Genomic DNA, 15,272 nt, shown 5'->3' on the forward strand with positions numbered 1-15,272 from the left:
GTTAGGCTTGTTTTTCCACTAAACTCAAATTTTACATCATGCTAGCTGTTCCTGCTAAAACATTTTGCATACTGTGATGCGTCTCTGGATCGGCTCATCTCTTACTTTTCTCCTGCGATGAACAAGACAAGACATCAGACTATTGGCTGATGGTCTTATACATATTTTTGGGATAGATTGGAAGATCTGGGGATTCTTTGCATTAACTTTTCTTTTTTTTGAAACATGCTTGCTCTGGCGGATTTTCTGGTTTTTTATTTGTAGGGTGAAAAGGAGGAGGGAAATAGACAATTGGCACTTTCCTGTGTGACCTGAAGACAAAAGCAGGTACTGTGTCCCATTTTACCTTTGTCTTGTTGTGCTAAATGGTGCTAAATGTGCTAAATAATTATGCTCCTTGGTGGTCTCTGAAAAACATTTTTTAAAATGTGCTTTGCTTAATGGTAGTAACATTTTAATAATATATGTAGGAAGTACATAAACCTGGATCTTTCAGAAGACATTAGGAGTTACTTGAAGCTGTTTGGAGGGTTTTATCTTTGGCTGATGACTTTTCTCTTCTCCGGTAATTGCTGTTTTTACTGATATTTTTTATTAATTAATTAATTTTGCTTATGTCCTGCTGCTATGCATGTTATAGAACTGAGGTCCTTGTGTGTGTCTCATCTGCTTACTTATTTAGTATAAATGTGATCCTTTACAGCCTCTGTGCTACTGACTCTCAAACTATGGGATTATTGAAATATATACAGTGGAACTTCAGGTTGCGGTCATAATCCATGTTGGGGGAACGTCTGCAACCCGCAGCGTTCGCAGTCTGAAGCGCTGCGCCGGCAGGGCACGATTTGACACTTCTGCGCATGCGCGAGCTGCAAAACCCAGAAGTAACCCCTTCCGGTACTTCTGGGTTTCCTGCGGTCCGCAATCCGAAAATGCGTAATCTGAAGCATCCGTATCATGAGGTTTGACTGTACAAATATATACAACAAAAATTAATTTATTTGAGTCAAGCCACTAGACCCAATTTTTTAAAGCAATGCAGACAAAAGTTGCTTCTGCCCCTTCCCCCCCCAATTAGGAGCCCTGAAGCTTAAGCATCATTAGTTTCATAGTAGATCCACTTGTGTGAGAGTGTGTGTGTGTGTGTAGATAGATAGATAGATAGATTATAGAAAAATTATTATATATCTATTATTTATCCCAACAAATTATATAAAAACACAGTGAAAGCTCAAACATCAAAAACTTCCCTGTACCAGTGGCTGCCTTCAGATGTCTTCTAAAAGTTGTGTAATTCTTTATCTCCACATCTGATGGGAGGATGTTCCACATGGTGGGTGCCACTATGAATAAGGCCCTCTGCCTGGTTCATAGCTGTCAACTTTTCCCTTTTTTAAAGAGAAATTACCTTATTCCGAATAGGATTCCTTGCAAGAAAAGGGAAAAGTTGACAGCTATGGCCTGGTTCCCTGTAGCTTCACTTCTCACAGTTAGGGAACCACCAGAAGGCCCTTAGAGCTGGATCTCAGTGTCTGGGCTGAACAATGGGGGTGCAGACACCTCTTCAGGTATATGGGGCCAAGGCTGTTTCGGGCTTTAAAGGTCAGTACCAACACTTTGAATTGTGCTCAGAAATGTACATGCGCTTCAACATTTCTCTGATGAAAATAAGGACATCCCATTCCATAATGATAATTTTACTGTTTATTTCCCACACATCTTATTGGGTTGCCCCAGCACATTGGGCAGCTTCCAACATATATAAAAACATAATAAAACATTAAAATTTAAATACCTTCCCAATACAGGATTACCTTCAGACGGCTTGGGGGTTGGATAACTCCATACACTCCAACATTTCTCCAGTGAAAATAGGGACATCCTAAGGAAAAGCGGGACATTCCAGGATCAAATCAGAAACCAGGACAGCTTCTCTAAATCAGAGATGTCCCTGGAAAATAGGGACTATTGGAGTGTCTGAATGTACTGGGAGCCAATGTAGATCCTTTAGGATTGTTGTTCTATGGTCCTGGCAGCTGCTCCCAGTCACCAGTCTAGCTGCTGCATTCTGGATTGTAGTTTCCAAGCCATCTTCAAAGATAGCCCCACATAGAGCACATTGCACTAGTCCGATAACCAGAGCGTATACCACTCTGGCAAGACAGGGTACAGGCAGGTAGGGTCTCAGCCATTGTACCAGGTGGAACTAGTAGACAGCTACCCTGGACACATAATTAACCTGAGCTTCCATGGACAGCTACATGGGTGTAACTAATGGGGTGCAGGGGGCAGCCCCCCGCCCCCAGGTCAAGTAAAACTATCTAACTGACCAATCATGTTCCCCTTAACCAAGCCCTGTGCCCCCAACAAAAATCCTGGCTACACCCATGGACAGCTAAGTCCAAAATGACTCCAAGGCTGTGCACAGTTATTCAGGACCAGGGAGTCCCCCACACCTACCCATCCTGTGTCCCCCAGAAACAGTCCTACCATCCATCCTCCAACCGCATCCAGTCACTCACTGGTTCCGATTTAAACAAGAGGTAGAGCTGGGTACCATCCACATATTGGTAAATACCCAGTCCAGACCCCTGATGATCTCCCTCAGTGGTTTCATATAGATGTTGAAAAGCATGGGGTAGAGTACAGAGCCCTGAGGCACCCCACAAGTGAGTGCCCAGGGGTCCAAACACTCATCCCCCTACACCACTTTCTGGACATGGCCCAGAAGGAAGGAGCCTAGGTTGATGGTATCAAAAGGTGCTGAGATCCAGCAGAACTAGGAAACAGCTTTCACCTTTGTCCCTAGCCCGCTGGAGATCATCTACTAGGCAGTTTCAGTCCCATGATGGGGCCTGAATACTGATTGGAAGGGATCCAAATGGTCCACATCCCTCAGACGTGCCTGGAGTTGTTCTGTGACCATCTGCTCAGTCACCTTGCCCAGAAATGGAAGATTTGAGACTGAGCAATAATTAGCTATAATGGCCAGGTCCAAATCGGGGCAGAAGAAGGGGTGGGGTGGGGCAGACCGCCCCAGGTGTCTTCGCTGAGGGTCCCAAGCCTACCCTGAGCTGTCGGGGGAAGGAGGAGGAGCTGCGCCACTTTGCCAGCAGCATTCCCCCCTTCCCCTTCATTTTGACAGCTTGAGGGAGGCTTGGGAGTTGCGACAGGAGGTGTGCCGAATGTCCACCATCGGTGGCTCACTCTGCCCCCAGCTGCAGGGCACACATGCCGCTCCATGCACCCAAGCAGCTATCCTGCGCCATGGAGGGCACCCTCTGCGCCCCGCGCCCCTCGGGAGCACGCCTGCCCTGGGCAGCGCGGGCATATGCTCCACCACTGGTCCAAATATGGTTTTTAAAGAAGCAGTTTAATTATATAATTTGTGTGTGCATGCTATAATATATATTGGTGGTGCACAATGAGATAGTTAAACTTTATGAAAAGTATAAAATCATAAATTGCAGAACAAATTACCAATGCTGAAACAAATTAATTCTCTAAAAATGTTAGATTAAAGCTCTCTTGCTGTTGTTTTTTTTAAGGAAGGCTCACACCTGTATTATGGAATAGGAGGGCACAGTGAGCCATAGACACAATTGCACCTGAGTGCCGTCTATGGTTCTGTGGAGTTCTGGCAGCTCTCGTGTTTATTGGGGAGCTCCAGGCAAGGATAAAGGCTTGGAAACAGCTGGAGTGCAAGGAGTGCAATATCTGTTATAGGTGTGACTGCCCAAACATATGTAAGACCATATGATTGTGCCTGCTATTGTGACAAAGAAGGCCTACTTTGCTGCGTTCACTAAATCCTCAAGTAGCTGCCCAGTAAAGCCTTTCCCTGTAGCACAAGGTTTGCTTTCATCTACTCCATTGAACCCAGCTTTGGAGCCCTTGGAAGCCTGCTGAGACACTTTAGCAAGAAGGGCGGGGCGGGGGTGGAGAGAGAGATGCTCTATTCCATTCTCACTTAAAGGCAAATAACATAATTTCCATTTTCTGAAACAGTATAGGAACTGAAACATGGCCATCTTTCAAAACTTTCCCTTCTCCAAATTTTGCAGTGTAGTTCTCCAGCCAAGCTATGTGCACAAACTTGCGTAGACTAAAGTACACATTAAAAATACACATATTTGTGAAAATATCACATGAAAATGCATTATGTTAGACCATATTTGACTCCTTGTTGCAGAAGAAAGGCTTTTTGGTTTGGGATGGTGTTTACTGCTCATTTCTCCCCAAAAACAGCTTGTGGAGAATAAGTTGAGGGGAGTCAGAGATGGAACTTGGACTTCGCATTCCTCTCCCTCCCATCAAATAAAACAAGTCTTCAGCTAGTATTTAAGAGTATCTGCTCTACATTTAATCTGGAGAAGAGACATTTTAGAGGCAAGACAATAGCCACCTTTAAATATTTAAATATTTTAAGATGGAGTCAGCTTTTCTCTTGCTCAGGAGGGGAAACTTGAACCAAGAACTAGGATCTCAGCTAAACTTTATGGCACGACCTTAAGAAGTGCATCCCCCACTGACCTCCAACTCTGAGCAGGTATATAATGGACCACGAAGCCTTTCAGGTTTCTGCCAGTCTTTATGGGCTGCAAAACTCTTTGCTGCAACCAACTAACATGATTACCTCTCTGTACAGTTTTAAATTTTATCGCTTATATACAGTGGTACCTCTAGTTACAAACGCCTCAGGTTACAAACGCTTCAGGTTACAAACTCCACTAACCTGGAAGAGTTATCTCGAGTTGAGAACTTTGCCCCAGGATGAGAACAGAAATCATGTGCCGGTGGCACAGCAGCAGCAAGAGGCCCCATTAGCGAAAGCACATCTCTAGTTAAGAACAGTTTCAGGTTAAGAATGGACCTCTGGAACTAATTAAGATGTGGTACCTCTAGTTACGAACCTAATTTATTCCAGAGGCCACCGGCACACAATTTCCATTCTCATCCTGGGGCAAAGTTCTCAACTCAAGGTAACTCTTCCAGGTTAGCGGAGTTTGTAACCTGAGGCGTTTGTAACTCGAGATACCACTGTACTGCCCTTTATCAAAAGACCACAGGGCGGTTTACATTACAACATAGGTTTCCAAGCTCCCCACCACCTGAGATGGGCTACTTGAAAACTGCTGGGGGTCTTGGCAAACTACCTACCATATTTTTCGCTCTATAAGATGCACCTGACCATAAGACACACGTAATTTTTAGAGGAGGAAAACAAGGAAAAAAATATTCTGAATCAAATGTTGTTGAAGAAGAAGGAGGAGGGAGGATCAGGCTAAGGCATCAGGACAAGAGTGATCTTATGGAGTGAACGCAGGCTGCGCAGCTCTCCCTCTTGCTGTTCTGGCTTCAGCGAAAGCAACGCAAAGCCTTTTCAGCAAAGCGGGACAAGCAAGAGGGAGAGCTGCGCAGCCTGCGTTCACTTCATAAGACGCACACACACTTCCCCTTACTTTTTAGGAGGAAAAAAAGTGCATCTTATAGAGCGAAAAATACGGTAATTGTTTTCTGCCTGCTGTAGCAATGTGCTGCAGTAGATGCTGTATGCTTTTACATTTTATTTTTATTGCTTGCTTCATGTATAGAGCATTTTATTGGAATACAGTTTGAGTCCACCTTGTCAGGAAACAGCACTAACACGCCTTTGTCATGTGCACCCAGTATATGTATACTGATGCCCTGATATAGCAGGCGTGATATTTCCAGCCCTAGGGCCACATTTCCTACTGGGCAGCCTTCCGGGGGCCACGTGCCAGTGGTGGGCAGAGCCAGAAGCAAAAGCAAGTGGAGCAATTGATGTAAATGTTGCCTTTGTATAACAGGCTAACATCTTCACACTCACCCATTCCTCTCCACTCAGTCTAGTAAGAGGCATTGCCAGAGTTTCCAGCACACATTTGAGCCTGGCAAAGACATTCAAGGACACTGTGAAGCAGGGTCAGTAGGGAGTGTGGGAGGGGAGTGGGTGTGGTATGATGAGAATCTTTTCTTTCCCCAAGGAATGTATATTATATTCAGACAGTGTTAACCAAAGCACCGGAGTGGCATTCTTTGGTTGTGTGACCTTGGGAGAAAACACAACACAAGTGGTCTTTTGGCCCAAGCCATGTACTCTGCCCACAAAGTTCAAAACATTTTGTTATACATCCAATTAGTATGTTGCTGTTTTAGTTGCTGCTCCATATGGCCAGGCTGCTCCCGGGTTGTTACCAACACAGTCTATGTTGAAGGAAGGGGAAACTGCAGGTTTCAGCTGTCTTTACCAGACTTGTGCTTTTTTATTTTGCTGTGCTCCTCATGATAAGAGCCTAGGGAGGAAACATCCAGGTCTCTCTCTGTCCTAGCTTCACTTGGGAAGCTCTGACCTTCAGCTGGTACCTGCCTGACAATCATGTTGATATGGGATGCTTGCAGATATTTGGCACAGACCTGCTTGTCCTCTTGAGAGCAGGGCTCCATAACAGAGTCTTCAGGAAGGTCAACTGAGAGAGGCAGCTCCAGACAAGAAGGCAAGGGCTTCCCCTCCAGGTTGGGCAGAATCCTGGGGCATACGTGGTACAGCAGGCGGCTGTAGCTGGACATGATAATCATGTCCCCGCTGTGCACGAACATAGCCACAGGGGGTTCGTCTTGTTTCAGCCCCCCTAACAAAAATATGGATGATTGTCCAAAACTGAATGATAGAAGTGGCTGAAAACAGTCCAATTTGGACTCATCCGCATGAATTCCCAGAGATGAATCAAAGTGATGGTAGTTCAGAATCCCTGCTTCCCCTTGGAAATGTGGAAAACCACAAGCTTTAGCGCCTTGCTCCGAGAGGAAAGCCAAGTCAGATGGAAAGGGGGTGTAGTGGTTGGCTGAATATTTATTTGTATTCCATTTATAATGGTGAGACAAAGTCACCCAGCAAAGCTTTTCCAGTAAAGTTTTTGAGGCCCATTTGCTGGAACTTTTGTTTCGCAGCTGATGCTGACTTTCCCCCCACAGATCAGCAGTCTCTGTAGAAGACAAGCGCATATCCAAATTGCACACATTAGGCTTCTGGGTGTACGTCTTCAGGCACTGCTTCACCCAGTGATGCTGGCAGCCTGGAATGAAGGGATCTGGGATAAATATAACCCCTGGGTAGTTATTGAGACCATAGGCTTTCCATTGGCTGGACACAGTCTTGCTCTGTAAGCATTGTGATCACTTACTGAAGAAAAACTCAAGGGAGAGCTGACAATCTGAGGAGTTAGTCAATAATTCCATACCTCAGTACACCTTTTATGGGTGTCTGGCCTTTTGTTGTTGTTGTTTAGGTGACTCTGCGTGACCCCCTGGACCAGAGCATGCCAGGCACTCCTGTCTTCCACTGCCTCCCGCAGTTTGGTCAAACTCATGCTGGTAGCTTCGAGAACACTGTCCAACCATCTTGTCCTCTGTCGTCCCCTTCTCCTTGTGCCCTCCATCTTTCCCAACATCAGGGTCTTTTCCAGGGAGTCTTCTCTTCTCATGAGGTGGCCAAAGAATTGGAGCCTCAGCTTCAGGATCTGTCCTTCCAGGGAGCACTCAGGGCTGATTTCCTTCAGAATGGAGAGGTTTGATCTTCTTGCAGTCCATGGGACTCTCAAGAGTCTCCTCCAGCACCATAATTCAAAAGCATCAATTCTTCGGTGATCAGCCTTCTTTATGGTCCAGCTCTCACTTCCATACATCACTACTGGGAAAACCATGGCTTTAACTATACGGACCTGCTTTTTAAGATGCTGTCTAGGTGTCTGGCCTACCCACCCCTAGAAAACCTCACCCCCAGCTCTGCCACAGGAGAAGCCTTCCCAACTGCATCCATCTGGCATTCCTGCTCAGCAGCAAAAAATAAAAATAAAAATAAAAATAAAAAAAAGATGGTGAGAATCTTAAAGGACAGAGATGCTTGGAGGTCTGCATTCAGCCTCTAGGCTTCAGGTTCTCCACCCCTGCTATAGAGCTTTAGAAGTAATTTTTTTAATACTGAGCTCAATTCATATACACCTAGTTATGCAGATGATGTAGCATATATTCTTGTTGCATATAGGACACTGTATTTGAAGAATGCATGTTTTGACATACCCATATTTAAGAATTGGCAATATATTTATTTACTGTCAGACTGTTTGATGCCTTTTGTTGTAGTATGAAATTAAATGGAGCTGTGTCAATAACCACAAACAGATTTCCCTGCCTCACCTTTGTGAATTAGTCATATCTGCAGTGAATTATTCATATTTGCATATTTCTCCCTGTTCTGGTCTCTTGTATAGAAAAAAAATTTCCATCACAATAATTAAGTTTTAAAGCTTTACTTCAGAAACTTGATTTAAATATTATGAAAACAGTAATTGATACATTGTCTCAGTTATACATTTCCCTTCTTACATGCACAGGTCCCAGTATAAGGCTCTAGAACATCTCAAACCAGGTTTTCCAGCTAAAAATAAATGAACTTTGTCCTGTTCTGTTTCCTGCTTGCTTGCATCTTCGGCAACACCCAGAGAAGATCTGTGTCAGCTTGCAACAGCTCTGTGACTCCGAATGGGCTACTTCATAAACCTAAATAAACATTATGAAATTCTATCCAAAGATCCATGGCCAGTCACAATTCTAGCCCAAGGAATATATTGCAATGGAAAAATACAAGCTCTCATCATGTCTTCATAGATTTTTCACAGTAACTTAAAATACAATGAAATTACTATTTTATGTAACATTAAAAAAATTCAACAACCTTCTCTCTGTTGCAGGCTCAGCAGTGGAACAGATGCTGGTGTGGATCTCAAGCTGGAAATGATGTTCCGTTTTCGAAGAAGAACTTTTTTAGCTACAGGGGTATGTCTGGTGGCTCTTGCCTCTATACTAACACTTTCCTACTACCGGATACAGAAATACTCTTTACTACCCAAATTTGTTGCACAGAAAGAAAAAGACCTCTGCAAAGGATGGGTCACCAATAACTCAATCTCTGCTTTGAGTGACAACAGATCTTTTATCATCACTCCATACTTCGATGACAGGGTGGAAAAGCAGACTCGGGTGATTGGGATTGTACATCACAAGGAAGTTAAGGACCACTATTGCTGGTTTTGTTGCCCAGCTGATGATGGGGCCTTTATCTCTAAGGCTACAATAGAGTTCCACTTGGATCGTTTTGGATTTCCATATGTGGTCACAGACTTGATTTGTTTGGAACCCTCACACTGTGAGCCTCGTTACATGGCATTGCAGTCATCTGGCGAAGGATCTGACAGTGGCATGTCACCACGGTTTGAAATAAAAAATCGCCAGCGACAAAGGACTCTGGTGGACTTCACAGTGTGCATCTCCACCATGTTTGGAGACTATAACAACATCCTCCAATTCGTGCAGAGCATGGAAATGTATAAATTCCTTGGAGTGCAGAAGGTGGTGATCTATAAGAACAGCTGCAGCCAGTTGATGGAGAAAGTCCTTCAATTCTATGTGGTGGAAGGTACTGTGGAGGTGGTGCCCTGGCCAATCACATCCTATCTCAGTGTTTCTAATGAATGGCATTTCACAAATGATGGGACCAAAATTGGCTACTATGGACAAATCGCTGCTCTGAATGACTGTGTCTACCGGAATATGTACAGGAGCAGGTACGTTCTGCTGAATGACATTGATGAAATTATTCTTCCCGTTCAACATATGGATTGGAAAACCTTGATGCAAAACCTTGAGAAACAAAATCCGGAGATTGGTATCTTCCTCTTTGAGAACCACATTTTCCCAAATAATGTCTTCACCTCCCCCCCTTTTCATGTTCCACATTCTTGGAATATGGTACCTGGAGTCAACATCCTGCAGCATGTCCTCCGAGAACCAAACAAGAAAGAGATCATAAACCCAAGGAAAATGATTGTTGATCCGAGGAAAGTGGTTCAGACGTCTGTTCACTCTGTCCTTCAGGGGATCGGAGGCAGTGTGGAAGTCCCTGCAGATGTTGCAATTGTCTTCCACTGTCGGTCTCCTTTACAACCGGATTTGCCCAGGGAATCCCTGATCAACGACACAATACTCTGGAGATATAACACATCACTAATAGGCAGAGTTAACAAAGTGCTACAGAAGATACCATTTGAAGTGGTGAAGTAGTAAACACAGGAAACATTACTGATATTTCCCTTTGGAGGTTCACCCAAAAAGTATTTGGGAGCAAGTTGTACAGGATGAATTTCCAATGCATGTTCAAGAGAGGAGTACCATGAATTCAAAAGGAACATGTTTATTCTTGACTTTCTTGAGAATGTGATTCATGGAGCTACAAAAAAAGTGATGGCATAATTTGTCATGCATTGCAAAAGTGCACTAGATATGGGAAATTATGGGTCAGAGACCCAGTGGTCAGTCTGTGTCAACATCCCATCTATGATAGCAGCAAGATTTTTCTGAGGTCATGGACCAAAATCAAGGGTAGCCATCAAAGGCACCATCCTTTTTGCACTGAGCTCCTAGCAACAATTTTAAGGATTAGGGTTATATTCACTTTTAGTTCTGCTCAGAATAGACCCATTGTAAAGAATGAACATGACGAAGTGAGATCCATTAATTTCAATGGGTCTCCTCCAAGTGCAACTTAGTTGAATACGGCCCATCCTTGATGAAGGATCTGTTTAACTCATCCAGTACTGTGTGTAGTCTGTATATAAATATATCAGATATAAATATAAATATCAGTGTCATATGTGCATATCATATATATAATTGCAGAATGCTTCTGTTCAAAATTCCAGCTGATCGTGCCCTTTTCTAGGTTATTCCATTCTGTCCATCTTCCCAGTATTCCATGGTCCATGAGTACACAATCCTTGTGGTTCTCCCAAATGAGCTGCTATCTCCTACATTTATATGTGTGAAAATCTTGGCTACACAAGAAATGGCATGCACAGGCTGAATGATGGAAAAATAAAGAATAATACATCTAACACACAAAGAAAAAGGTGATGTGAACTCTTTACCACTTAGATGAGTTCTACAATCAGCATAATATATAGTTGTAGAAAAATTGTCACCTGCAAATTGAGTAGATTTGCAGGTTTGATATTATATTCATTACATAATTTATTCTAGTTTGACCTGTTAAGGAAGCAGCATGATACTATTCCAGAACCTTGTGTCAAGACCTACTGAGCATCTTAATCCGCTGCTCCCCTGACTATTTTGGTACGCATTGCCTACACCTCCACACCCCCTGCCATGCAAATCCTTTAAACTACTGGGGGCTAGAAACCTATTTCTTCTCAAACAAACAACAGCAGAGATTCTGAGGCAGCTGCTTTCTGGACCCAGTAATGTGGTTCTGTTCTACCACAGACTTCCTCAGCTCAACATTACACACTGTATCCAGCTGTGTTCTGGTCAGAGTCGACCCATAGAAATTAATGCATATTTATGACCATCAGTTTCAGTTTCCCCTTGAAACCTTGCATCAGGCAGGAGCAGGGACATGCGCACGGCATGGAGGGTTCACGAGGCGGCACAGTGCCCCCTGCCCACCTGTGCAGGGGAAAGCCCAGCCAGCCAACGTGGCCTTTGGCATGCGACCCCCACCCCCAGGAGGGGGCTAGAGATGTGGCAGTGAGGCCAGGCCAGGCTCCGAGGCCCAGAGTTTCCAAGTGACAGGCGGGGGGGGGGACAGGGATTCCTGCGTGGAGGCACCTGTTTTGCACCCCCTCAAAATTGTGCACCTGGGGCTATGGCTTCCCTGCCTCCCCCCTTTGCCCCTGCTACCAGCTTTCTCCAACCTGATGCCCTCCAGATGTTTTTTGCCACAGGTCCCATTGGCCTCAACCAGCCCCAAGCCACATATTAACTGCAGTCTGCCTTTTTGTAATGCAGTTGGTGAAAATACTTTCAGCGCAATCCTTGTTGTTGTTTAGTCGTTGAGTCGTGTCCGACTCTTCGTGACCCCATGGACCAGAGCACGCCAGGCACTCCCATCTTCCACTGCCTCCCACAGTTTGGTCAAACTCATGCTGGTAGCTTCGAGAACACTGTCCAACCATCTCATCCTCTGTCGTCCCCTTCTCCTTGTGCTCTCCTTTTGCAATCCTGCTTGTGTTTATTTGGAAATAAGAGCCATTGTGTTTAAGGTGGCTTACTGCCTAGCAAGTCTGTTAGGGATTGCGGTCCTACTCATATAGATACTGTACCTTCCATTCTAGTTCTGTCCTAAGGACTGATGGTTTCTTTTAAATTTCCTGTTAGCCAGAGAAGTGTGAACTTCAGGATGAAGATTATAGCCAAGCAATGTGGCATTTTTATTTTTTTTTGCAGTTGCTGCAAGAAATAAGAAAACCAAGAGAGGATTTCCTAAAGCTGAATGAAGTTCAGTGGGCTTTCTGAATTGCATATCATACAACTACCACGTTGTATGGCTTTTGAATTCTGCTTTTGAGGTGCATGGTTGACCTATGTTTAGCACTCCTTGTTAAGATTGCAATCTTAACATCATTAAGATGGGGCTGACATCTTATTTGGTACCATAGAGTTGGAAGAGGGTCTTGTTTGATGCAAGAAATGATGGCTATGCTCTGCCTGCCCAGTCAGGAAGCAGCAATACTTCTGAATACCAGTTGCTGGAAACCACAGGGCAGGAGAGTGCTCTTGTGTTCGAATCCTGCGTGTGGGTTTCCTACAGGCATCTGGTTCGCCACTGTGAGAACTGGATGCTGGACTAGATGGGCCACTTGCCTGATCCAGCAAGCTCTTCTTTGGTTGTCAAGTTATGAAGGGAGGCACAAAGGGTGGGGAGGCCTCCAACTCAGGGATCACATAACTCAGGGGTCCCCAGCCTTTTTGGGGCCTGTTGGCACAATTGGAAAGTTTTCTGTGGGTGTCAATCACAAATGGGTGTTATGGGGTGTGTGGCATAACACAAAATGGCAGCTGTGGGGGTATTATTATTTATTCATTATTACTATTGTGGTATGTTATTGCCATAAAAAGTTACTAATGTTCAATAAGTGTGCCTGATTCCATTTCTCCTTATACTGTGACAGTGAGTTCCACAGTTAAACCCTAGATTAAATGGAAAGTAGTAATAATGTGGCTTGTTTGTTTGCAATTAAACATAAGCCTGTTTTCAACCCATCATGAATGCTCTCTTGTACCATGACACCCAAGAACAGGTTTTTTTCTTTATGGTGTCACTTCTGAAGGTTGTTAATGTTGTTGGGAGTTCAACTCCCATCAGCCTGGAATGATGGAAGTCATAGCTTAAAACATCTGAAGCCAGAGTTTTCCCCACTTATGTCATGTTCTTAAGAGTTACTGAGAACTGATTTTTGTATGTCAATTCTCAGTGACAGTTGAATATAGAGAAAACTGAAAAGTGGGGTGGGGTATGCAGTGGTACTTGACATATTGGGAAATGTGGAAAATCAGCATCTGGAGGGAGACTTTTTACCACATGTGAGAGATGTGTAGAAACAAGGAAGAAGTTACCAGTTATAGGAAGATAGTGGTAGAAGTAACTGTAGAAATGTCCCAATCTAAACTATCCAGTGGTGTGCTTGCAGAATTATGAGCGTCAGGAGAAAAGCTAGTGGATAAAAATGTGTCTGGTGAGAAGAAAGTGGAGAGATTTCTTCTTCCTTGCCCATAATACTAGAACTCTGGGACATCCAATGAAGCTGACTATGGGAAGGACACAGGAGGACACACTTCTTCACACAGTGGGGAACCTCAGGTTGGAGTGGGGGGGTCAATGTGGCCCTCCAGGCCTGTCTGGGCCTTGGAACATTCCCCAGGCCACACCTTTACAGCGTTGAGTGCTTTTGCATGGTTGGAATGTGTCCTTAAGCACCTGCTAATACTGTCTAGATGGAAGATGTGTACTATACTAAAGGTGACAGCTGCATTTGTTTCTCTGCATGTTTTTATCTCTGGATCTGCTCACCACTGCCATGTGTCCCTCAGAAGGTTGCCCAGAAGATAATGCAGCCCTCAAGCTGAAAAGGGTTCCTCTCATCTCTGGCCTAAACAGTGCAAAATGCAAGAATCTGCCCTATTCTGAGTCAGACTAATGGTCCCGCTAGTTGAGGGTTTACACCAACTGGCAGAAGTTCATCCCAGAGTATTAGGCAGGGGACACCTCCAGGCCTACCTGGAGATGCCACCTTTTGCGGTGTAGAGCAAATACTCGTTTACTGAACAGGTGGTCTCATACTGTCAGCCAGGGGATGGTGGCCCTGCCAAACACATTGCCTTTATGCTGGTAAATAATGCTTGACTCTGGAACAGATTTCATTTATTTATTTATTTAATTCATTCAATTTATGTCCTTCCAAAGGAGCTTAGGGTGGCATGTACAATACTGTGTGGCATTCCTGTCTTGCTTGTTGGCTTCCCATTGGGGCATCTGGTTGGCCACTGTGAGAGGTAAAGGTAAAGGACCCCTGGACGGTTAAGTCCAGTCAAAGGTGACTATAGGGTTGCGGTGCTCATCTCGCTCTTTAGGCCAAGAGAGCTGGCGTTTGTCCACAGACAGCTTCATGCGTCATGTGGCCAGCATGACTAAACTGCGACTGGTGCACGGAGGACCATGACGAGTGCCAGAGTGCATGGAAAAGCTGTTCACTTTCCTGCTGCAGTGGCACCCATTTATCTACTTGCACTGGTGCGCTTTCGAACTGCTAGGTTGGTAAGAGCTGGGGCAGAGCAATGGGAGCTCACTTCATTGCACGGATTTGAACCGCTGATCTTCCGACTGGACTGGCAAGCCCAAAAGGCTCAGTGGTTTAGACCACAGCACTCACCCACGGTGAGAATGGGATGTTGGACTAGATGGGCCTTTGGCTTTATTGCAAGTAACTGTCCCTTCAGCACTGTGATGCTTTATTATTTAGTCTTTCTTTTGCTTTCTAACTTTTTTTATTTTATTTTAAAGAAATCTTGTACTTGATCTGGGGTGGGGGAGATGGGTATCAGAAAAACTTCTATCCAAATCTGATATAAGTTGGTGGTGGTGGGTCATTGGATATTTATGCTTTGCATGCTTGCTCTACACTTCCTCCTGGGATCCCAATAGCCTAGGAAACACAAACTGAGACTAGTATGCTATGCTTCTCTGCCTTGCACAGCACCTTACTTTGCAGAAATTCTCAGATGATGCTCTACACAGTATGGTAGTATACATTATCAGCTGCTAGTGAGAGAAGCTGCGCCACAGATGCCCAAGAAGTACAAATGCATTCATTTCCAAAAACTTCACATTGGGACAATAA

At 44.4% G+C, this 15,272-nt stretch overlaps 1 protein-coding gene and 1 pseudogene across 2 annotated transcripts; one reads left to right on the forward strand and one right to left on the reverse strand.

Annotated features, from left to right (window-relative positions):
* The first annotated feature begins 105 nt into the window (after positions 1-105).
* Positions 106-13,091, forward strand: LOC310754769 (uncharacterized protein). The gene is made up of 2 exons (XM_083597027.1): positions 106-327; positions 8,772-13,091. Exon 2 carries the CDS (start codon positions 8,815-8,817, stop codon positions 10,138-10,140), a length of 1,326 nt encoding a protein of 441 aa, XP_083453153.1. The 5' UTR covers positions 106-327; positions 8,772-8,814; the 3' UTR covers positions 10,141-13,091.
* LOC310754971 (nucleic acid dioxygenase ALKBH1-like) lies at positions 6,259-7,840 on the reverse strand (annotated as a pseudogene). The gene is made up of 2 exons: positions 7,799-7,840; positions 6,259-7,235 (listed from the first exon to the last, which is right to left on the reverse strand). The product of its transcript is annotated as a nucleic acid dioxygenase ALKBH1-like (transcript).
* Positions 13,092-15,272: the final 2,181 nt, after the last annotated feature.

Source organism: Podarcis filfolensis (assembly GCF_964270895.1).
Source record: "Podarcis filfolensis genome assembly, chromosome: Z".
In the NCBI taxonomy this organism is placed as follows: Eukaryota; Metazoa; Chordata; class Lepidosauria; order Squamata; family Lacertidae; genus Podarcis; species Podarcis filfolensis.